The following is a 25,710-nucleotide window of genomic DNA, read 5'->3' on the forward strand; positions in this document are numbered from 1 at the left end:
TTCACATTTGACTAGAGTAACACCTTTAGTAAAATCACTAAATTTAGAAAGTCTTCAGGATAGAAGACCCAAAAGTAAAGTAGCAATTATACATAAAACACTGAACCATAATCTTCAAATACAAAATTTAATAAAATACTCTGAAAGACACAAAGATAAAGGCACATTTCTCGTCCCATATGCTAGGACAAATTTGTACAAATACTCCTTCTTCCCTAGTGCTATTAGAGCATGGAATGGGTTGCCTGAGCTAGCCAGGAAAACCAGTGACTTGGCAGAATTTAATGACGCGTAGGACGTAATCATCTTCTTTTTTGAAGTAACGTCTGTATTATATAAGATAAGATAAGACTCTATACAGTGCTCATATAGTGTCACATATTTATAATGTGCAATAAAATAAACAACTTATTGAAACAAACAAAACGTCTGCAAGTAAAAGAGTCTTCACATTTGGTGTCAGAGAGTATTAGAAGAATCGTCAAAAAATGCTCAGTATGCAGGAACAGAGTTAAAGTGTTATGGAAAAGAATTTAATTTGTATTTATTACAATATTACATATATGTTTATATACAACTCAAGCTTGGCATGTTTAATATAATAATATGTAATCATGTGATCAAAATGTAGTAATAATTGGAAAGTAATGTTTACGATAATCTGCACATAAATATGGCGAGCGATCCATTAGTCAGAAGTAGGCGTGATCAAACTGTAGACTTAAATCCTAGTATCTAATATTTATTATAGAAATAATTTTCTAAATTCTACGGAAGTCGTAAAATCTAAAGTAATAAAAGGAAAATGTTTCTTTGAAATATTCAATCTCATGGAAGTGGGCAATCAAATTTAACTACCGCCAAAATGACTTAATACATAAAAAAAAAAAAACATCTAAGGATTTTTCATCAGGCTTATTTCCCTTTGATAATCACCATTTTCGTAGGCTACGATGCAATCTAAGATAAAAGTAACAGCGTTAAAATATTTGATAATTACTTTTGAAAAAAGTAAACAACACAACATCACTGCAGTTGAAGTAATATAGAAGTAAATTACTTTGGGACGACGTCAAGAGGCTTACACATTTCAAAGTAATTTAGTTTGATTTCTTACGGTCAGCGCGCGCATCACTGGTTTCAAGAATGTAATCAAAAGGAAAAAGAAGTCATCAGTGGCACTTTCATCGAACAGAGCAGTTCTCAACCTTTTATGCTCGGCGACCCCATTTTACAACCCCCCCCCCCCAACTCTGTTGCGACCCCTCCCCCACACACATATGCAACAATAGAAGAATAGACAAAAACAATCCATATTTTCGATGGTCTTTGGCGACCCCTGGCAAATCGTCAATCGACCCCCAAAGGGGGTCGCGACCCACAGGTTGAGAACCCCTGATTATTCTAACAGAAAGTGATTCCTAGTTTGTTTACTGTACTGAGACAGTGATTTACTTGAAGGAACAGAAACCGACTGGAAGACGTTTCTATTGCAGCGCAGGCACAACACTGTGGGTCGCTTCCTATGGTGTTTGAGAAGCTCTGAGAATATTACACTTGGATGCGTGGATATTGGTGGTAGTGAGATTAAAGCCCGCACACACCACTACCATGAAAACTTGTTCCAGTGTGGCTTCTGGTCTACATAAACTCAAAGAACGTCATTAGGTCAACTCTCACACCCTTATTTGTTTACTCCATTAAAACACACCTACCCAACTCCCCGGCAACGCATCTTTAACAAGGCGATGGTATGTATTTTTTTATTAAGCAATATACAGACCACGATTTCACCCCCCCCCCCCCGAAAAGTATGCCTTCTTTTCTTTCTGACTGAGCCAGACATGACGAACTACAACCCAGCAGTTCGAGGAATCTTCTTGTTCTTAACTAGTATAGAAATATATATATCCATTAAGGATACTGTAGAGTTTCTAATTGGGGCATTTAAAAGAAAATTTGGGCCTCTCCCGTCCTTACTCACGATGAAGATATTTAAGCAGTTCAATTTTGACCTTTTCTCGACCCAGACAAACATAGACTAAATGCAGACATGTTTTAACACCTTGGGTTTTTCCCCCATCGGTGAACTGCTGAGAGAATTTCCGCTTCAGTAGGCACACCAGTTCAACTAGCACTACCACACGACAAAGAGAAACTTACCGTGAAGCCAGGTCCCATAAACCACAGTAAAGTGTAGACTTGATGCAGGAGACAGTTGGTTTCCTCGGCATTCATTGCATGCACTGAGACACGAGAGTTGTCGTCTCACGAGTTGTGCAAACACATGGGGCCAGATCACGTGACTGTCTCAGTAGTTCGTACCCCTAGAACTCTTCCATAGCCAAAGTATGCAATATATGTAGCATCCAGCTAGCAATATATGTAACATCCAGGTAGCAATATATGTAACATCCAGGTAGCAATATATGTAGCATCCAGGTAGCAACGGAAATCGAAACTTGTTGGACAAAGTCCATTAAAGAAAACCAATACATTGAATGCTGGGATCGAAGATCCTCTATAAGAAATAGGTATATTACGTTTTTTCAAGTGGTCAGTCAGCCATAGTGAACCAATATCACGTGCGGTCAAATCATGGGTACTTATATCATGCGAATGTTTGATTTTATATCCAGATCTTCGTGTGTATTGGAACAAGAAATAACCCAAACAATAAAAGGAAAACGATTGTGGATTTTCACACTAGAAGTTAAAAACAGCATTGGTTTTTTTTTTCAAAATCTCTTTTACGTTCTTTAAGCAATATAATTCAGTACCAGAAAAATAAAAGCAAGCGATAAAAAGAAATCGGGTGGCAATATAATGGAACCTTAAGGGAAACGTAGAAAAAAAAAAAGAAGGTTAGATTAAATTTATAAGAACCTCAATTCTTCCTTCAAAATATAGCATGCTATTTAGATATACGTACTTTGATTTAAAAAAAGGATCTTTATTAAAGCTTTCAAAACACTGTAAGGGGCCTCCAGAAAATCAAATCCGGCCTTGACAAATGTTAATAATTATGAATTATGAACACTTCAGATTCGGTGTTTCTAAAGATCTATGTGCCATTTGTGTTTAAGGTTATCCTCTACATTAACGACCAATTAAGAAGTGACCTGGGTATCGTTGGTCTTTTCTACATCCTTCTAGTGATGGACTGATGAGCTGGGAGTGTTGTCTTGACCTCCAGACCACTGGACATGAAATCAACGTGAAAAAAAAAATTGTGTGTACTTGTGTGTGGAGTGCGTGCGCCCTTTGTGTGGGTGAAGATATTGCCACTCGGAGTGACCAGACTACCAATGAGGAACACTGAACGCCACTTAGCCGACGTAATTATAAGGGCACCCAAAGACTTCTCCATTAGGCTTGTTCAATCAGATCTCGTGGTTGCGGGGGCGGTATGGGGGAAAAAAAAGGGGGGGGGGGCGAGTTAAATAGATGAGCGTAGTCTTTGACTTTTGAGAATTAGTTCCAGTGTCGTTATGAACTTGATAGATGGTGTCGAAAGGTCAGGGTCAAGGAATGGATATAGTTTGGTTTGGGCTATTAATCGGATAGATAAAATACGTACACTTAAAAAAAAAAAAAAGACATTCTCTGAATGGCAAATGTCAAAATCTATATGGGATCTTACGAAATGTTGACCTAATCAAGAAATGGAACTAAATCATTGCAGCTTATCAGGTTATCGAGTGTGAGAACTGATCAGAGGCGTCTGTCTTAAACAGTACTAGCTATGCCCGGGTTGTTTCGTTTTTGTTTTGTTTGTTTTTTTGTTTAGTTGTCTCATATAAACGACACCTCTGCTGTTTTAATAGGTAAAATTCTAAGATGGCTGATAGATCAAAATCCTTCTTCCCTAGTGCTATTAGGGCATGGAATGGGTTGCCTGAGCTAGCCAGGAAAACCAGTGACTTGGCAGAATTTAAGTCATTGGTTAATATGCATGACTAAATGCATGACGCGTAGAACGTAATCATCTTCTTTTTTTGAAGTAACGTCTATATTATATAAGATAAAATAAGAAATCTAGTAAAATCTATTCTTGTAGGGCAACTCTACGTATCCTAAGATCACAGCTATTATCTAAGGAACGTTCTTGCCAAGTTTCATTAAGATTAGTCCAACGGTTTTGATTTCTATAAGAGACATATATACATGTATTCATACATACACACACCTTACATTCAACTTTATATATTAGATTTAAGTCTAATGAGCTTATGGTGTAGAGAATTATACCCCAGGAAAGCTGAGTGGTTCATCTTTTCAGCAGCTTATTAAAAATATTTTTATTTATTACTTATACTTCAAGAAATGTGTCAATAGGAAAAGAAATCAAAAAGTGAAACTGGAACTAAGTTTATGTCCGGGTTAAAGGTCATGCGTTTGCCCCCACAACAACAACAAAAATCTATTAATAGTTCAGTCTAATTTTAGAATGGTTACGTGAAAATAAAAGGAAGGACATATGATAATCGTTGTTTTTTTTTTTAAAACGCTACACGCTCATAGCCAGTCCCGCCCTTAAGGGCCGCCTTTGATGAGACGGGGTTTTAATTGGCCAGGATGATTAGGTCTCACTACATTAGAGAGAGAAAGTGCAAGGTTGTTGCAGCGGGGGCGAAGGGGAACGATTGGTGGGAGGACCACTTAGTGTTGATATTGAGCAGGCCACGTGTCAGCGTCTGTGTGTGCGTGGTGAGCGTCATTGTGTATGTGTGGTAAGCGTCTGTGTGTGTGAAGAGTTGCACGTGCACGACAAGGGTTCCACAGGTAAAAAGATTCCAAGGCCGTAAGTATGTAGCGATCACAGACCTCACAAGACAGATGTAGGTAAAAAAAAAACAACAACAACATATTCACTGATCTCACACTGGAAGATAGAGACACTGAACCCTGACTAACACACACACAGACACACAAAATTAATCATTGATCTGAAAGTAAAAACAAATTAGTCTTTTTTTCTTCATGTTTACAATCGAAACTATTGTTGCACTGCCTATTAAGACTCGGCTGAGATTTACTTTCATTACAGCACTTGGCTACTTGGACTCGACTGTGTCTAACTTTCACTACCTCGCTTGGCTTATGTGACTTAGTTTCTCTTTTCTGTGTAGTCGTACTTTTCATTTTTAATAACGACTTTAAAATATAATGAAGTTATCGAATAAAAGCTAAAGTTGTATATAACATATATTCACTCCGCGAATATTAAATACACAAATAGAAGAGGTCTCAATATCTAATCTAATATTAAAGACACAAATAGAAAAGGTCTGTATCAATTATTAAACACACAAATAGAAGAAGTTTGTATCTAATATTAAACAAGCAAATAGAAGTCTGCATCTAACATTAAACACACAACTAGTAGAAGTCTATATCTAATCTAATATTAAACACACAAATAGAAAAGGTCTGTATCAAATATTAAACATACAAATAGAAGAGGTCTGTATCTACAATTAAACACACAAATAGAAGAGGTCTGTATCTAAAATTAAACACACAAATAGAAGAGGTCTGTATCTAACATTAAACACACAACTAGAAGAGGTCTCTATATCTAATCTAATATTAAACACGCAACTAGAAGAGGTCTGTATCTAATATTAAACACACAAATAGAAAAGGTCTCTGTAATGTTTAACACACAAACAGAAGAGGTCTCTGCTAACGAGATTAAAACACTATGATGTCTAAACAATGAATGGAGAGATCTTTTGAGTTCCTTTGTCTGGTGACATTTTCTTTGAGGAAGATGAACTTATGAATTAGTAATAACTTTTTCATTAGGTAGCCTTTTGAACATAACGGAAAATTACTCTTTGTGGAATAAAGTTAGTTTTATTTTTTTTTTTAAATTGAAGTTACACACACACACACACCTACACACTTTTCTATGTTATATTTTTTTTAAATTATCCCTTTATTTCAATACAACAAAACTAACAAGAATAGCAGAGAACGAATGGAAACAAGTTAATAATAATCTACAAACACTTTGACAAAAACTTTGATACATCTTGGTACAATTTTTGTAAAACAGAATATTTTTTTATAATTCCTTCTGTTAACTTAACACTTCATGGGTTGAATATGGAAGCTGGACACTGGGTGGACGCGCATTTAAAAAAAAAAAGGGCCCTAACCTTTTTGCCCGGAAATGTAACAGTATATGTTTATCTTTGTAAAAACAACTACTACTTAGAGAGAACTCTTATTTTGATCGTCCCAAAGCTCACAAGAAGGATATTTTACAATAATGAAATACTACAAGAAATAAATAGAATGAGACATTATAGAATACAATCATCTTCTCAAAGGAGGAGTTGATTAGAATAAAAGCTTTTTTTTTGTTGTTACTTGATATAGGTCATGTATCTGTTTGCATTTCCGGTGTGTAGCCAATCAAAGAAGGCGCAAAGTTTTAACAAATCAAGTCATAAACCAACGAGACTTTAAAGGTCAGAGGTCAAAATGACGTCAGGATGGGAAACGTGGGCCCCAAAAGATTTCGTTAAAGACACTAAAGTACTAATCAATCAGAAAAAACAAATCTACGCAACTGGTGTTGTAGTCTACGAGACGATGAGAACCCCTGTAAGTATTGCTTCTGTACTTTCACGTACCTCTAACCCCCTGGAGGAAGTCAACTTAAAAAAAAAGGTTCTAGGCAAGAAATGGTTCACAATATGTCAGGGATTATTCCAGCTGAAGTCTCAGGTCAAACAGATGATGGTGTCTACTGGATGAACCACTTCACAATACACACACACACACTTTTTTTTTGCTTGTTTCGTTACCTGGTCCAGGCAATAAATAAACAAAAAAAGCAAATACTATAAACTAAAGTGCGGCAGTTCAAGTCCTTATCACAGCAAACCTGGATTATCTGTCTTCAACACAGCTGTGTCTTACCATGTATGCCTAAATAAAGATTCGAATTGTCTACTTTAAATTCCTACATTTGTTGTTTGTAAAATGTTTTAACGTGTTTCGAATGTTCCTTCGGAGCTGACGATAATCCACATCTTAGTCCAAACCTTACACAGCACGACAGGGGCAGCGGGCAGGGTATGAACTTAGGATCATCGAGAAAACCAAACGACAGTCCAGAGCGCATTTCGCACGACCAGGCAGCCATCTGCTGGTGACGCTAAAGGAGAAAGAAACAGGCCACCCTGTTACACCCTCCCACTGTCTTACAGTCTTACTGAAGATGACAATGGTGATATAAACATAAATTGTTAAATTTCCGGGAATAGCGTTAGGGATGACAATGATGATATAAACATAAATTGTTAAATTTCCGGGAATAGCGTTAGGGATGACAATGATGATATAAACATAAATTGTTAAATTTCCGGGAATAGCGTTAGGGATGACAATGATGATATAAACATAAATTGTTAAATTTCCGGGGATAGCGTTAGGGATGACAATGATGATATAAACATAAATTGTTAAATTTCCGGGAATAGCGTTAGGGATGACAATATTTGTTATTAATTCTCTCAGACCAGTGATGCCCAACATACGGCCCGTGGGTCACATCCGGCCTCTAGAAACGACAGCTCATTGATTAACTCTTTTGGATATTTTCAAGTGATGTGGCGCGTGTGTGTGAAAGGCTTACGCCTCCACACCGAAAAGAATTGGGCACGATTGCCGACAAGAATTGGGCACATTTGAACCAGTTGACCTGCTCAAGTAATTCTACTTCTGTGCTCAATGCTTCCCGTGATGCTGAATTTTAAAAAACAGATATACAACTTGAAAAGATCTCATAGTGAATTCGTTTTGCTTTACCGTCTAGACATTCCAGTAGCGTGGATTACAGCCAATTCCACATTTCTCATGCATCTTTTTTAAAAGTAATTTTAAAATTGTATAGAGTGCTCTGAAGTGCTAGTTAAGAACAGTAGAAAATACTGGTGCATTCTGAATGAATGTTGTATAGGTCTGTGAGACTTCCTCTGAGAAACTTTTTTTTTCTCCAAATTTCAATACCAGGTTTTCTCTTGGGGGGAATCACATTCAGATCAGCTGGTTTTATTAGTGCAGACTTGTCAAGCAGACAGCTGAGTGACCTGGGACAGTGGAGAACGTGGAAGGGTGTGTGTGTGTGAAGTCAAATGCTGCAGAAATGTCTAACCGAGTTACATCGAACTTTCTGAGAACCGCCTCGAGTTGGGTTGAAATATACATGATACTGTGTTTGGTTTTGAGAGAAAGAGTACACTGTCTCTATTGCACTTATTTGTATAGGTCATGGTCCTCATGGATCAATGTGGTCCATCGCATTCTGGGTTTTATGGTTTTGAAATGACAAAGGGGAATAACTGAATGATACGAGAAGCAGACGACTCACAGAAGTTGCACTTTTTAGTTGGATTTATTCACAATTCTCTTGTTTATTATTTGTGTTTATAACAACATTTAAGATAAGATAAGATAATTTTATTGATAATTTTATTGATCCAATCTAAAGGAAATTCAGTTTGACTGCAATTGACAACCGCAGCGTAACTACTTTACAAAAAACAATATGGATGAAAATTCGAACAACATTCACTCAAGAAACACATACACATTCACAACCAGCGCCTCTGCGTCGGGCCCTTTTGATTTTCGTTTCTTGAATGAAGTCCATGCAGTATGTTTGTGAGGATTGGTTTCAGAAATGCCGCAAAACTAAACTGTGAATTAATGTCAAGTCATTAAATTTTGAATGTATATTCCGTTTTTACAAGGTATTTTTAGATATTTTTTGAAAGTTTAGAAGCATGGTAGCTTGAGTCAGTCCCGCCGACAGAAATATCTGGGACTCCGACAACTGGGTACTTGGGTGCCCCTCTGCCTTCCTCCCCCCCACATGATAAAAAAAAACTTAAAATACGTAGAAATAAAATGCATAAACAATCATGAAGGCTAATATAGTGCCCCGCCCAACCGTCGGGCCAGTGGCGTAGCTAGATATTTGCAATCATTCGGAAGCCCGGGGGTGGGGCTTGACCTCTTTGAGGGCCCCTGCATTTTGCGTTTTTTTTTATTATTTAATCTTTATTAAAAAAAAACAACTCATTTGGGGGCCTCCTCAAGTGGGCGCCCGGGGGGATTTTCAATTTCTCCCCCTCCCACCCCCACCATAGCTACGCCTCTGCGTCGGGCCTTATTTGATTTTCGTTTTTTGAATGAAGTCCATACAGTATGTTTGTGAGGATTGGTTACAGAAATGCCGCAAAACTAAACTGGAAAAAAATTACGAAACGCAAACTGCAATATTTTGTTTCCAGAACAGAAAAAAGAAATAATCAATGTATAGAAAGTGGCGCCACGATAGTAACCGCTACCCTAGAGCTGTATTCTCTGCCTGTTTACCATCTCCACTGATATATTGTCCACATTGCAAAAAAAAAAAAGCTTTGAGAGTATCTAATGAGATGGCCGGAAGAAACGGATAGCGGACATTAAACAGATCCACTACCTGGTCAAGTCGATAATAGGCACCCCCCCCCACACCTAACGTACCCAACGGGCCTAAAAGGGGATTGATTATATTAGGTCAAAATGATTTCCAATTTGTATGTGCTGCATCTAACATTATAGACTCGTGATTCGACTAGACTTATGAGGGATGCTTTCTTTATTCGCATATAGTCAAATTTTGTGCCCTTCATAGTATATGAACACTTGATGTTAACTAAAATACAAACACACACTGAACAATGATCAGACAAGCATAAAACAACACACACACACAAGCACCTCCCCACAACCCACACAGAAGGTCGGGCGAATATGGGGACATGAATGTGCTATTATCGATAATAGCAGTTCAAGTGTATCACGGCACTGCATTCATCACTGTCAGTGGTCTAGAGGTTCTGTGCTGATGATTTAGATGGAGGGAGGGGTGAAGAGGGAGGAGGGGGAGGGAGGAGGGGGGGTGTAAGGGATCAAGGTGGACACACTGTAAGAGATACTTAATGAGAGTCTGGGACAAAAAAAAAACAATACAGAGAAAAAGAAGGAAGAAGCTAACATTGAAACATAGGGGAGAGGGGGGGGGGGGAGTTTGAAAGAAGGAGAGAAACGATTCAAAGACAGAGGAGAAACAACAGGGAGAGAAAAGAGAGAAACAGCAAAAATAAAGGAGAGAAACAATGATCAAACAAAATGAGAAACAGAGGAAAGAATAAAAAAAAGAAAAGAAACCAATGACAATGGATAGAAAGAGCAGAATCAAAGAAGAGAAGAAAGAAACAGCGGAGACAGACAGAAACAACGTAGAAGAAAGAGAGAATGAAACGAAAGAGACATGTAGAATAAAAAGAGAGATGCAAAGGAAAGAAACAATGTAGAGAGAAAGATAAAAATGTTTACAATGTTTTACATGTTTCGGATGTTCCTTCAGAGTTGAAGATAGCTTACTTCCTAGTCCAAACCTGCCGCAGGACGACGGGGGATGGGAGCGGGCAGGGTTTGAACCCTCGACCGTTGATAAATCCGAACGACAGTCCAGCGCGCAAACCGCACGACCAGGCAGCCATCCAGATAGAAACAATGAAGAGGAAAGACAAAAACAACGTACAGAAAAAAGAGATGATGAAGTAAGAAAAACACGACGGACATAAAGAGAAACAATATAAAAGAAAAGAAAATCTGCTGTGAACAAATACTAGCACTTGAGTCTACACAAGAAAAAACAACAACTTCCGAACCAAATGATTCGTGTGTGAACACTGTGTGTGCGTGTGTGTGCGCGCGCTTTTTATTAATAAAAACAGAAAACTGGCTTTCTTTACGCTTGCTAGAAAAAAACTAGGCTGAGTTCATTTTAAAGTATAAAAACATTCGGCTGTAAACATGATACAAGATATATTTCTGGACTAGGCCAAAAGTATGAAATTCAAACGTCTGTACAAAATGGTTACAAATAGCTAGTAATTAGGTCACGAAATGGCAACGAGTAGGTCACAATGGGGCAACGGACAAGTCGTGAATAGACAACAAATAGGTCAAAGTGGGGCAACAGACAAGTCGCGAATAGGCAACAGTTAGGTCAAAGTGGGGCAACGGACAAATCACGAATAGGCTATAATTAGGCCACAAGCCCTTCAAATGTGTGAAAATGGTATACAAAAATCATAATACGACTCAATACGAATAGAAAAACAATGCATATAATGGTTTTACTCCTATCGATCTATACATTTATCAAGCTGTTTATGTATTGGCGGCTAGTTTCAGTAATCAAATAATTGACTAACAGGTGACTACATTAGCTTTGACTGACCACTTGAATCTACTCCATGTTAGTGAATATAACACATTTTCCATTGGAATACACAATCACATCACACAGGGGTCTAATAAACAGAAACTCACTACCACCGCACTGTCACTAAAACCATGATCTCAATGCAAGATTACACAACACAGTGCATGGCGACCCAATGTTAGAAGAAAAATTCTAATTGACGAAACTCAACAAAGAAACCCGAAAGACAAAATAAAACACAAACACCGGGTAAAAGTTTTAAAAAAAATGGTATGTGTAGGTAAATAGTCATCTTTTTTCTTGGAGCACACCCCACGTCTGCTGAAATCAAACACACTGATACCTTTTCACGTGCCCTCTCGCGCGAGCACATCACACACACACACACACACAACGCCGTCAGTAGTTCGCCTGAACTCACAAAAGTCAAAATATCTCTACTATATGGAACATTTGTCACACACACACACGCGCGCGCGCGCGAGCACAAGTACTCACACTTTTACATACTTCTTTACTCACGAGTTTGTGTGAAAATACCTGAGTTAAGAGTCAACAGAATAAAAAAAAAGGGAGAGAAGGAGAGAGAGAGAGAGAGACAGAGAGAGAGAGAGAGAGAGAGAGAGAGAGAGAGACAGAGACAGAGAGAGAAAGAGAAACAGAAAGACAGGAGCGTAATAAAAGGGCAAGAGAGTGAACGAAAGATAAACATTAAAAAAATGCTTCAGAGTTGGACCTTTTTTTTTTCACATCTTTTGACAGGTTTCTTGACCGATGAAACCTCACTAGATGTCTATATCTTCAAAAAATGTGAAAGTTTATCCCATCCCAGTGGCGCTGCAGCCTATGGAGGGTCCTGGCCTGCTTTAGCACATTCTTTCCATTTGATCTATCCTGTGCTTTATGTCTCCATGCCCGGACTTGTTTAGCCTGGACGTCATCAAGCCACCGTACTCGTGACCTGCCTTTGGGCGAGACCATTCGTTACAGAAGGCCTGAGCACTGACCGGCAATGCCACAACCGTTGGTCAGTTAACTAACTGTATACCACACATTCTTTGTCACATGACGGTTTATCAAGTGTCAGTGGTAAAACCAACAATACACGATTTCTAAGTAAGCTCTAAGACAAAACACTAAACTATAGTTTGGAAATATATAAATATCGCTGGAAAATAAATAATTCCCAGGCATGTTAAAAAATAATTCTTGTCATATTTACAAGGACTGATTCATATAAGTTCCACTTTCAGACTTTGCAATATATAGGGGAGATGATGTAAAGGTCTGCTTCTGTGGCCAACGGTAAACCTGGGCGTCATGGGGCCAGAAAGATCAACCGTCTTTACAACAACTAATAAGATCTGGGTGGAGCCAAAATTAAAAATCCCACTTTTTACCATGATTTGAACCCAGGAAGCCAAGACCTTTACCAATCAACCACCACGACTCCACAAATCATATAAGAGCTGCTTTAGTCTAAGTTCCATTCAAGCATGAAAAATGATTACCCAAATAAAAAATAATAATCAGTGACTCAAGTCTCTTATTAATGCACAACTAAGTTAAGTCTGAAATACGCGTAAAATAAATGGCTTGCCTTTTCTTGAGAAAAGTATGTAATCTAATAATTATTAGATAAAAAGAGAGGATAATACTAATAACTTGGCATGGATATAATACTGTAGGTGTGTATGTAAGAAACAGAGAGAGAGAGAGAGAGAGAGAGAGAGGGTGAGAGGCTGTAGATACAAGTATCATAACATGCTTTAATGAGTTTGAAACAATTTGGCTCGGCTAACTGAACCAAATGATGAGGTACACTCCTCTGTCTCATCAATAATCTTCAATTCAAAGTGCTGGCATCAAAATAGTGAGCAGAGAAAAATGTTCCAAGTTTGACAAGTAAAACAAAAAAAAAAAAAAAAAACCAAAAAACTCAACAAAAAAAAAACTTTTAAAGAAATAAATGTCAAAGTTCATTTGGATATTGATATTTTTAAAAAAGACATTTTCCAGAAAAAAACTTTCATTAAAATTCTTCAGATAATTAGGAGATAAGAGTAACAAACGATGGTATGGTGTTTGTATGTGTGTGTGTGATTGTGTGTGCATGTTCTACCGTGTGCAGGAGACATTATTATGTGTTTGTTTTTCTTCCCAAGTGTGACGTCAAGTCACGTGTCATAGCAATGACGCATCATTGTCAACAACAACACAAGATAATGTTCTAGTTAAATTGCGAAAAGTTTTAAGTAGACCGCACTCCCTGCACTGCTCGGATGTTTATGACGTGCGTTCAGGGAAATACTTCAGGTTTTACATGTTTCTGATGTTCCTTCAGATTTGAAGATTATCACATCCTAGCCAAAACCTCCTGTGGCCAAACGGGTGTTGGCGGCGCGCAGGGTCGAACCCAGAGACGACAGTCCAGAGCGCATACCTGTTATGGAGTGTGTGTTTCTATGGTGGCGGTGGGAAGAGATTAGCGATTGGATGTGAATGATGCCAGATAAGTAGCCTTGTCGTCGGCGGTCTTATCTTCTTATCTTATATAATATAGACGTTACTTCAAAAAAAAAAGAAGATGATTCCGTCCTACGCGTCATGCATTCAGTCATGCATATTAACCAATGACTTAAATTCTGCCAAGTCACTGGTTTCCCTGTCTAGCTCAGGCTGGGCTCAGCGGTCTTAGTTAGTACAGACGACTTCAGAACGTGAGGCTGAAAAGAAGTGCTATTGTAGTGAGTTAGATTTTGTTAAAAATACCAACTTATATTATTACTTAAGTCTACTACATCTATTTCATTGTATCACAACTTGTTTTTTCGTCTAGGTCAGTGATTCCCAAAGTGGTCTATATAGACCCCCAGGGGTCTACGAAGACTTCCAAGGGGTCTACGAAAGGGAAAAAGTAAATTGGGGGTCTATGAGATGTTCATGGGGGTCTATGACTTTAATTTTAACACCCCATTATTGTAACTATTTCAAACACTTATAAATAATTTATACCTTAGTTATAAATATCAATTCTATTATTCAAAAGTAAAATAGTTGTATTTAATTACAATACTAATCTAAATAGTTAATTTTGTCTACATGTAACTAATATTTAACAAAAAGACATTTTGATTTTAAAGCGTTGATTATTTATTTCCTTGTTAAATAAGCGATTGTCTATAATAAGAGTCTTTTTATAACCATATAAAATGAATTAAACTGGAGCATTATTTGAGACGAAGCCACCCTGATAAAAAAAAAAAAATTGAGAAAAAAATGTCAGAATAGACTCATAAAATCTTTCTTCAACATCATATAGAAAAGATGGTGGTTTGTGAGCGTCTTACAAGATCTCTATACCTATAGCCAAATACGAAAAACACTATAGATAAAACATTTGCCCGAAGCTTACTGGTTTAAGCGCCAGTAACTCAACTTTGCCCCTTCTCCTGTTAGTGAAAACAACTCCGCAGGATCAATATTTGAGCCAAATGTGAAAGCTCAAGAAATACACGAGAAACTCTTTGCGAAAACTTTTACAATAGTACATGAGGCAAATTAATTAATTTATACACTGCTGTTAGAAATTAGTTTAAAAAAATTAGTTTATGAATATGCAAAAATGCAATATAAGTTAAGCAGGGGGTCTATCGAAAATCAGAAAACATGACAAGGGGTCTACGAGACAAGAAAGTTTGGGAACCACTGGTCTAGGTTATAAAGGTAAGAAGCTGGCAGCAGATATTCTCTGAAAGAGACAGTTGGAGAGCTCTCACAAAAGCCGCGGAACAAACATTTCAGACTCAAAGAAAAGCCATTATTGAAGACAGGTGCAGAGGACGGAAATGACACCTAATTAGACCGCCAGCTTTGTCTGCATTAGTTGCGGGAAACAAAAAGCATGTCGCAACTGGGCAAGCAAAGTCACGTGAATCACTGCACGCATTCTTAATCGGCATCTTTATCTTCGGAATCGAAAAAACGTTGCCATTATTTTAGTTATATCAAGTATTGTAGTAGTTAAAATATATTACGCCTACAGCGGTTAAGTTGTCTACCAGCGGTTTGTACTACAAGTTAACGACCGTTTGCATAAATACAACAAGACCAGGCACCAATGTAAGGTCGAAGTCACCTGACTTAATGCAGAAGTACAATGTAGAATGTTAAGTGATGAGATATTTGGCACCCATGAATAAAGTTTGACAGACAATATCAAACATGTCAGCGAGAGAGAGAATCTTCCAGTCTGTTTTAGTCATTAGTTTGAGTGTAACAAAGTGCGCTAGAGAGGAATTAGCAAGAGAAAATATGGGAATACCCAACTACCATTCCTATAACTTCAATCATTCGTTAAAAGAAAAACCCTCTGTTTAACCATCTCAGAGACATTCACATACGCGAGAAAAAAGAGTCGGTAAATGCAGCAGCGAAAAAAAAAACAAATAGAATGGGGGCCCTGGTGAAAATGTTTCATGTGTGTTTCTAACAGTGTATAACCAGTGTTTTGATAGTATAGATTAAAATGATAATTGAATAATAAAAATTGTTTTATTTCTAAAGCGCTGTTAACAAACATATATGTAGGCTCAAGGCGCTAGAAATAACATAACAGACATAAACACAAACGACAAACTAATCTAAAAAAAAGTTCTGAACTGATAGATTTTTATGTTCTTTTTAAATGCATTGAAGCATGTTGTCTGTATGAGATCAATGGGGTGCGAGTCACAAACCTTTGGCCCGTCCACTGAAAAAGCACGCAGACCGTAGCTTTTGAGGGCGAAACATGGCACGACTAGAAGCCTTGAGTCCATGCAGAACAGAGCTGACTGAGGGACATATAGAGTGGACAGTTCTCTAAGGTACAAGGGCATTTCTTTATTATAGATACACTGATGGCAAAGTATGGCCACCTTGTGCTCGATTCTCGCATTCATAGGAGGAGCCAATTGCATGTACGCAAGAGAGCTGTATCAGAGATGTCGATTTGTATCTCTTTACAGCTGTGTCTGATTGTGCATAATGTTTTTACTGTATTGTCTATTTCGGAGTCTTATTTGGCCTCGAGATGTATGAATCTAAATACCCTCCTTAATGTCAGTTTCTTATAGTGCAGTGTTTCTCAAACTGTATTCCACGGAACCCTAGTGTTCTGCGGTGCCTGAATAGGTGTTCCACCGTAGTTCCTCGAACTACTGGAATAATTAACTAGTAGGCCACCACCTGACTTAATCTCTCTATAAAATATAAAAAAGTGTTCCGCTAAATACTCAGAATGTGCCAATGGTTCCGTTAAAGAAAAGTTTGAGAAACATTGTTATAGTGTATCCTTCTATGTATTTGTGTCTCAATGCAAGAGTGTCCTAAGTGAGGGCGTAAAAAAAGTCAGTGGAATTACTTGATAGTGGCTGGATAGCAGAGATGTATACATATATAGGCAATACTTGAGTAGATTCGAATATATATGTGGTTTGTATGTACAAAAAAAATAACAGGGGGGATGTGCTTTTAAGTAATTAATTAAGAACTGATTGAGACTGGTCATTAAGCTGTTGAATAAAATATGTTTTTGGCATGTCACAGAGTGGCGAAGAAGAGAGGAACACAGAAAACAAAGATTTTTAAATAGAAAGAAATAAAATACAAATAACAAAGTAACAGAGGTTTTAGAAGAGGATAAGGAAAAAAAAAAGAAGAGATGAATAAAGAGACAGAATGTTTCTGGAGGCTGAGTGAGAAGAAATGAAGAAGGAAATAGACTCAATGGTACTCACGTTCAGTAAGGCAACAAGTTTGGAGTCTTGGAAGACTTGTTCCAGGAAGTTGGTGTGCTGCTGGCTCTGGGTGCAGTCGGAGAGCAGCTGGATCTCCTCAAGGGAGTCAAGCACTTGGGAGACAGCTCCTTGGTGGAAGAGAAAATCAGACTTGTCCCCCTTAGAGAAGCTCTTGGCATGCTAATTGGGGTTAGGCCTCAGTCTCACACAGCATTCAGGCATGCACTGCACACAAGGCATTGAGCCATGCAAGTCAATACGATCTACACTAAGTTAGCTCTACAGATTCTTTATAAAGACCTGTGTCAAGTTACTCAGGGTTATAATTTCACATGAAGTGAGAGCTATTTAGAATAGTTCATTCTAAGGTGACTACATAGAAGAGATGGATTTTAGTAAGTGGAGGTTCTGGGAAGGGTTTTAGTCAAGATCCCTATCCTCTTCTAGTTTCTAAAGATGTGGTATGCGCTCTGAACAGTCATCTTGTTTGTCCAGAGTTTGAACCCAGACCACAGCCATCGCCCAACTGTCTTCAATCCTAAATGAAACATGTCAAACAAAACCAATCACTATCAAGTCACTTTTAATATGGTGGCTGAATGCTAAAGGACTTGGCTTTTTTAACTGAACTTATACCAAAACTTCAGTCAAGTACAAAGTCTTTCCCTTGTTTGAGATACCAAACAAAATAATTAATTACCAATAATTAATTAACTAATAGTTGTTGTTTTTTTTATTGATTCTTGTGTTGTCAGGTAAAAGAAATAATTCTGCAAAACTTCAGCTTAATCCGAGATTGGGTGTGGGAGAAATAACGTGTACAAACTTTTGACCAGACTGAGTATCAAGCTTGTAAAAATGCTTCTTTAAAGAGTTTATATAAAAAAAAATGTTCAATCATTATTCAGGTGTTAAAGATTGCAGCTCTTAACATGATTATAGACACAATTGAGAAAGTGACTAAGCCTTCCAACTTATTAAATTATATACCCTCTTATAGAAGAAAAACTATATGGAGAATTGCCTGATCTGGAAACCACTGTGCGGGTTCATCTAAAATAAAGGATGACTTATCTTAACTCTCCAACATGAGAAATGAGAATGAAGAAGAAGTAGAGTTAATTATTCCACTTTCAAAGTTCACATAAATAATTAAAATATTCTGTCAGGATTAAAAAGGGTGAAAGGTTTATTTGTTCAGATAAAAAAAACATTTTTTTAAATCACCTTAATCTTTCTTATCTTCTTATCATCTAGACCCCAAATGTAACTTCTAATAAGAGGATAATTATGTCCTACACATTTCATGTGTCAATCTAGTCCTGCATGTCAATCAATGACTTAATTCTGCTAAGTCATTGGTTTCCTTGGCTAAACTCTGCTAAGTCATTGGTTTCCTTGGCTAAACTCTGCTAAGTCATTGGTTTCCTTGGCTAAACTCTGCTAAGTCATTGGTTTCCTTGGCTAAACTCTGTTAAGTCATTGGTTTCCTTGGCTAAACTCTGCTAAGTCATTGGTTTCCTTGGCTAAACTCTGCTAAGTCATTGGTTTCCTTGGCTAAACTCTGCTAAGTCGTTGGTTTTCCTGGCTAAACTCTGCTAAGTCGTTGGTTTTCCTGGCTAAACTCTGATAAGTCGTTGGTTTTCTTGGCTAAACTCTGCTAAGTCGTTGGTTTTCCTGGCTAAACTCTGCTAAGTCATTGGTTTTCCTGGCTAAACTCTGCTAAGTCGTTGGTTTTCCTGGCTAAACTCTGCTAAGTAATTGGTTTCCCTGGCTAAACTCTGCTAAGTTGTTGGTTTTTCTGGCTAAACTCTGCTAAGTCATTGGTTTTCCTGGCTAAACTCTGCTAAGTCGTTGGTTTCCCTGGCTAAACTTTGCTTAGTCGTTGGTTTTCCTGGCTTAACTCTGCTAAGTCATTGGTTTCCTTGGCTAAACTCTGTTAAGTCGTTGGTTTTCCTGGCTAAACTCTGCTAAGTCATTGGTTTTCCTGGCTAAACTCTGTTAAGTCGTGGGTTTTGCCTGGCTAAACTCTGCTAAGTCATTGGTTTTACCTGGTTATACTCTGCTAAGTCATTGGTTTCCTTGGCTAAACTCTGTTAAGTCATTGGCTTCCTTGGCTAAACTCTGCTAAGTCATTGGTTTTCCTGGCTAAACTCTGCTAAGTTGTTGGTTTCCTTGGCTAAACTCTGCTAAGTCATTGGTTTCCTTGGCTAAATTCTGCTAAGTCATTGGTTTTCCTGGCTAAACTCTGCTAAGTCGTTGGTTTCCTTGGCTAAACTCTGTTAAGTCGTTGGTTTTCCTGGCTAAACTCTGCTAAGTAATTGGTTTCCTTGGCTAAACTCTGTTAAGTCGTTGGTTTTCCTGGCTAAACTCTGCTAAGTCGTTGGTTTCCTTGGCTAAACTCTGTTAAGTCGTGGGTTTTGCCTGGCTAAACTCTGCTAAGTCATTGGTTTTACCTGGTTATACTCTGCTAAGTCATTGGTTTCCTTGGCTAAACTCTGTTAAGTCATTGGCTTCCTTGGCTAAACTCTGCTAAGTCATTGGTTTTCCTGGCTAAACTCTGCTAAGTTGTTGGTTTCCTTGGCTAAACTCTGCTAAGTCATTGGTTTCCTTGGCTAAATTCTGCTAAGTCATTGGTTTTCCTGGCTAAACTCTGCTAAGTCGTTGGTTTCCTTGGCTAAACTCTGTTAAGTCGTTGGTTTTCCTGGCTAAACTCTGCTAAGTAATTGGTTTCCTTGGCTAAACTCTGTTAAGTCGTTGGTTTTCCTGGCTAAACTCTGCTAAGTCGTTGGTTTCCTTGGCTAAACTCTGCTAAGTCATTGGTTTCCTTGGCTAAACTCTGCTAAGTCATTGGTTTTCCTGGCTAAACTCTGCTAAGTCGTTGGTTTCCTTGGCTAAACTCTGCTAAGTAATTGGTTTCCTTGGCTAAACTCTGCTAAGTCGTTGGTTTCCTTGGCTAAACTCTGCTAAGTCATTGGTTTCCTTGGCTAAACTCTGCTAAGTCATTGGTTTTCCTGGCTAAACTCTGCTAAGTCATTGGTTTCCTTGGCTAAACTCTGCTAAGTAATTGGTTTCCTTGGCTAAACTCTGCTAAGTCGTTGGTTTCCTTGGCTAAACTCTGCTAAGTAATTGGTTTCCTTGGCTAAACTCTGCTAAGTCGTTGGTTTCCTTGGCTAAACTCTGCTAAGTCATTGGTTTTCCTGGCTAAACTCTGCTAAGTCGTTGGTTTCCTTGGCTAAACTCTGCTAAGTCGTTGGTTTCCTTGGCTAAACTCTGCTAAGTCATTGGTTTCCTTGGCTAAACTCTGCTTAGTCATAGGTTTACCTGGTTATACTCTGCTAAGTCATTGGTTTCCTTGGCTAAACTCTGCTAAGTCATTGGCTTCCTTGGCTAAACTCTGCTAAGTCGTTGGTTTCCTTGGCTAAACTCTGCTAAGTCATTGGTTTCCTTGGCTAAACTCTGCTAAGTCATTGGTTTTCCTGGCTAAACTCTGCTAAGTCGTTGGTTTCCTTGGCTAAACTCTGCTAAGTAATTGGTTTCCTTGGCTAAACTCTGCTAAGTCGTTGGTTTCCTTGGCTAAACTCTGCTAAGTCATTGGTTTCCTTGGCTAAACTCTGCTAAGTCATTGGTTTTCCTGGCTAAACTCTGCTAAGTCATTGGTTTCCTTGGCTAAACTCTGCTAAGTAATTGGTTTCCTTGGCTAAACTCTGCTAAGTCGTTGGTTTCCTTGGCTAAACTCTGCTAAGTAATTGGTTTCCTTGGCTAAACTCTGCTAAGTCGTTGGTTTCCTTGGCTAAACTCTGCTAAGTCATTGGTTTTCCTGGCTAAACTCTGCTAAGTCGTTGGTTTCCTTGGCTAAACTCTGCTAAGTCATTGGTTTCCTTGGCTAAACTCTGCTAAGTCATTGGCTTCCTTGGCTTAACTCTGCTAAGTCATTGGTTTTCCTGGCTAAACTCTGCTAAGTCGTTGGTTTCCTTGGCTAAACTCTGCTAAGTCATTGGTTTCCTTGGCTAAACTCTGCTAAGTCATTGGTTTTCCTGGCTAAACTCTGCTAAGTCGTTGGTTTCCTTGGCTAAACTCTGCTAGTAATTGGTTTCCTTGGCTAAACTCTGCTAAGTCGTTGGTTTCCTTGGCTAAACTCTGCTAAGTCATTGGTTTCCTTGGCTAAACTCTGCTAAGTCATTGGTTTTCCTGGCTAAACTCTGCTAAGTCATTGGTTTCCTTGGCTAAACTCTGCTAAGTAATTGGTTTCCTTGGCTAAACTCTGCTAAGTCGTTGGTTTCCTTGGCTAAACTCTGCCATGTAATTGGTTTCCTTGGCTAAACTCTGCTAAGTCGTTGGTTTCCTTGGCTAAACTCTGCTAAGTCATTGGTTTTCCTGGCTAAACTCTGCTAAGTCGTTGGTTTCCTTGGCTAAACTCTGCTAAGTCGTTGGTTTCCTTGGCTAAACTCTGCTAAGTCATTGGTTTCCTTGGCTAAACTCTGCTTAGTCATTGGTTTCCCTGGTTATACTCTGCTAAATTGTTGGTTTTCCTGGCTGATTCAGGCAGCTCATTCCATTCTTTAATTGTACTAGGGAAGAAAGAGCACTTGTACGAATTGTTCTAGCATATGGAATAAGAAATATACTCTATCTTTGTGTCTTTCTGAGTATTTTATTAGATTTTGTTTTTTTATGTGTAAGTTATGGTTTAGTGTTCTATGTATTACTTTACTTTTTAGATTGCTAAGATAAAAAAAATAGCAGATCCCCATCAGTTCACACAAGAACAAAGTCCTTCTACAAATGATCATGGAATAGTCAGTCATTGGTCAGCAATTTTAACTTTTGTATTAAGAGTCGAAGTCTCACAAACATGATTATTTAAGTTTTGTATGCAGGCTGCATTTTCTATGTTTACTTTGCCAAATATAAATGTTTAATATTGGCCCCTGGAAAAAGGAGCTTCTATAAGTTGACAGAATCGGCTGAGTTGTCATGAAGTTAATCCTACATATAGAGTCTATGAATTCCTTCTTTGGCATCCATTCAATAAAAATGAAGAAAAACTAAAGAATGAATCGCACGCTTAGTTAGCTTGTGTGTAGAGTATGTTATTGTTCTTTGTTGAGCAACCTTTAAATAGAAGTCACCTGTTTAATCCGATCTCTATATCTAATCATTTTATTTTATTAAGCAAGCTTATTTTAAACAAATGTAGCATTATTACTTAAGCACTTCATAATTGAGGCATAATCTAAGGGACATAATCCATGTGAAAAGGAAGATAATCTGTGATTACGAATTACAAATTACGAATTTACCAACTTTTCAGTTTAAAAATCTTTAAAAAAAATATATATAAAAAATTTACAGTTTAAAGGATTGTGCAGGTTGTTTCCCCTAATATGACTTGTTTATATAATCAACGAACCAAACTCAAAAACATTCTACTAAATTGTGGTGTCAAAAGCTACTATAAAATAGTAAATTGGAGCCAGCACAATACTTACGAAACTCAATCCTATCTGCTACAATTGTATCTAAATGCGTAATATGTAAAATTAGTATTCATTGACAAAAATTTCAACTACCTTTTAAAACATGATTGACCTACTTTCTGTATAACAAGTCATTTTAATGAGACCCATTCCAGAAGCAAGACTCACAATGTAGAACAAAAGTTTGTTAAACATGTTTTGCAAGTCTCTTCAGAATCGAGAGTATTTCATCCTAGCGGCCCAAAGCTCCCGCAGGATTGTGGAAGGCAGGGTTCAAACCCAAGACCATCATGGCCACAGTCCAAAGTGCATGCCACTCAACCAGGCAGCTATATTACGCCTAATTTAAAAAAAACATGCCTTTAGTAAAATAACATTTCTGTACACTGCATCTCCAACTAATTACATCAAATTAAATTATTTATAATTAACTTGAAAGATGTGTGGGTTTGTTAATATCAGGGTTATGGTCAGCTAGGTTGAAGGTCGTACTGGTTAGTGAACAAACAAAATGCAGCGGCAGCACTCACCAGCAGACGTGACATCATCGTCGTCTGGAGGGGAAGGGTCATTGTAAAAACTTGTCCACTTAGGACTGGCCACTGCTGCCATGATAGCACCCTGAAATAAATTCATTACATGGTGAGTGATTAGACTTTTATTCATATCCCAACAACCTGAAGTTAGAATAAAGAAAATCATAATAAATAACTAAATTGTTATTGTCTCATAAGCATTATACCAAAATATCTTTTTTTTTTGTAAAGATGATAACTCCTTTATGCAATTTATAGTGCATTTATTTTTCTCATAATAACTAAGAAAAAAAATCCAATTAAATGAATGTATAGATTTAGATCTACTAGACTTAGTAATATTGCAATGATAGGTGCTAAATTCTAGACTTACTAGATGATGTGCAAAATGTTCCTCAACATTAATTTGTTAAATAAGGGCTACTTGCGGAAGAAGACATATAGTCCATTCAAGATAAGTATTTTTTTTAATTACAAACCAAATTTAAATTTCTTTCTTTTTTTTTTACTTTGAAAAAATTGAAATAGTCAAACTAGAGTTTTCCCAGCGTGGCCAACGAGCTAGTAATTCTTTTCCCAATTATATACATCTGTTAAATTTCAGGGAAAATCAAAAGAGACATTTTCAAGGCTTCTCATTGAGGTTTTACCACCAATCCAGTAGATTTTTCCGAAAACATGAAGGTAAAAGTTATAAAAAAACAACAAACAAACAAGATCATTACTCTCAATAATACAATATCTTATATTATTTATTTTTTTTTTTTTAAATAAGAAAAGGAAAAAAAATCACTCTGTATGGTTTGACTTATGTGCTTTAATATTTATCCTGTATGTATAGTAATTAGAAATAGAAAAAAAAAGAGAATGTTTAGTTCACTAACATTATCTAATATATAAAGAAGAATTAAGGCAGATGTACATGTGTATGTCCCACTAATGCAGAAAGAGTTTACAAAAAGTATATAAAAATTAAACACTTAACCCAAAAAGTAAGCAGACAGCTGCAGAGTGAATACATAAACAATGTAATATCTAAAGACAACAACAAAAACCTATGGTCATACATTAAGTCTAAGAAAATGGAAACAACAGGCGTAGCGCCATTAAAAGATGAACATAACATAATACATAATGATAATGAAACTAAAGCAAACATTCTAAACAAATACTTTGCATCAGCATTCTCAGCCCCAGGAGACAAAGACATATTACTGAATTTGAACCAAGTAGACAACATAGAAGATATAGTAGTACAAGAAAATGGAATTCAAAAACTATTAGCCAACACCAAACCAAATAAAGCTTCTGGACCTGATGGTATTCCAGCTAGATTACTCAAAGAACTAAGTAATGAGCTAGCCCCAGTGTTCAAAATACTCTTTCAGGCTTCACTTAACCAGGGCAGAGTACCAAAGGACTGGAAAAAAGCTAATGTCACCCCCCTATTTAAAAAAGGAGAAAAATCTGACCCAGGAAACTACAGACCAGTATCACTTACCAGCATCACATGTAAAATCCTAGAACACATAATATGTAGCAACATCATAAACCACTTAGACAAACATAATGTCCTCACACCATACCAACATGGCTTTAGGAAATATAGATCATGTGAAACACAACTAATAGGACTAATTGATGATTTTTCAAAAGGTTTAGATAATAGTGAACAAATAGATGCTATCTTACTAGATTTTTCTAAGGCTTTTGACAAAGTTCACCACCATAGTTTGCTAAAAAAATTAAAATATTTCGGCATTAGTGGTCCACTGCATCAGTGGATTAAAGATTTTCTGATAGGGAGAGAACAAACTGTAATAATAAATGGCTCTAAATTAACACCGATAACAGTAAACTCAGGTGTACCTCAAGGAACAGTCTTGGGTCCACTACTATTTTTAATTTACATAAATGATTTACCAAATTGCATTACTTCAGGAACAAAAGTCAGATTATTTGCAGATGATTGCATAATATATAGAACAATAAAAACAACACAAGACACAGATATTTTACAAAGAGAATTAGATGAATTACAGAAATGGGAATCAAATTGGAGCATGTCTTTCCATCCAGAAAAATGTCAGTTGTTAAGAGTAACAAAAAAACTAAAACAAATTAATTCCACTTATCATATTCATGGCAAACCAGTAACACAGACTAAAAACGCAAAATACCTAGGTGTTATAATAAATGAAAAACTGTCATGGAATCCACATATTGATGAAACTACAAAAAAATCAAAGCATTAGGATTTATTAAAAGAAATTTCTATAAATCAAATAAGAACATAAAACTAAAATGTTATTTAACCTTGGTTAGGCCAATAATAGAATATGCATCCTCTGTTTGGGACCCCTCAACTCAAGAAAACATTAAGAAACTAGAACAGACACAAAATAGAGCAGTGCGATTCATAACAAACGAATATTCACATTTGACTAGAGTAACACCTTTAGTAAAATCACTAAATTTAGAAAGCCTTCAGGACAGAAGGCTCAAAGTTAAAGTAGCAATAATACATAAAACACTGAACCATAATCTTCAAATACAAAAACAAAATTTAATAAAATACTCTGAAAGACACAAAGATAAAGGCACATTCCTCG

At 37.2% G+C, this 25,710-nt stretch overlaps 1 protein-coding gene across 10 annotated transcripts in view; it reads right to left on the bottom strand.

Moving 5' to 3' along the window:
* LOC106069679 (peripheral plasma membrane protein CASK-like) overlaps positions 1-25,710 on the bottom strand; it is a 390,362-nt gene that overhangs the window by 158,964 nt on the left and 205,688 nt on the right. For 8 of the 10 annotated variants that reach the window (XM_056013245.1, XM_056013242.1, XM_056013241.1 and 5 more), the window contains 2 exons: positions 23,093-23,183; positions 17,083-17,210 (listed from right to left, as the gene is read on the bottom strand). In XM_056013245.1, coding sequence (XP_055869220.1) covers positions 17,083-17,210; positions 23,093-23,183 — 219 coding nt within the window. The remainder of the gene's footprint in view (positions 1-17,082; positions 17,211-23,092; positions 23,184-25,710) is intronic. The other 2 variants (XM_056013243.1, XM_056013235.1) reach the window with 1 other exon arrangement.

This window comes from Biomphalaria glabrata, chromosome 15 (genome assembly GCF_947242115.1).
Source record: "Biomphalaria glabrata chromosome 15, xgBioGlab47.1, whole genome shotgun sequence".
NCBI classification, from domain to species: domain Eukaryota; kingdom Metazoa; phylum Mollusca; class Gastropoda; family Planorbidae; genus Biomphalaria; species Biomphalaria glabrata.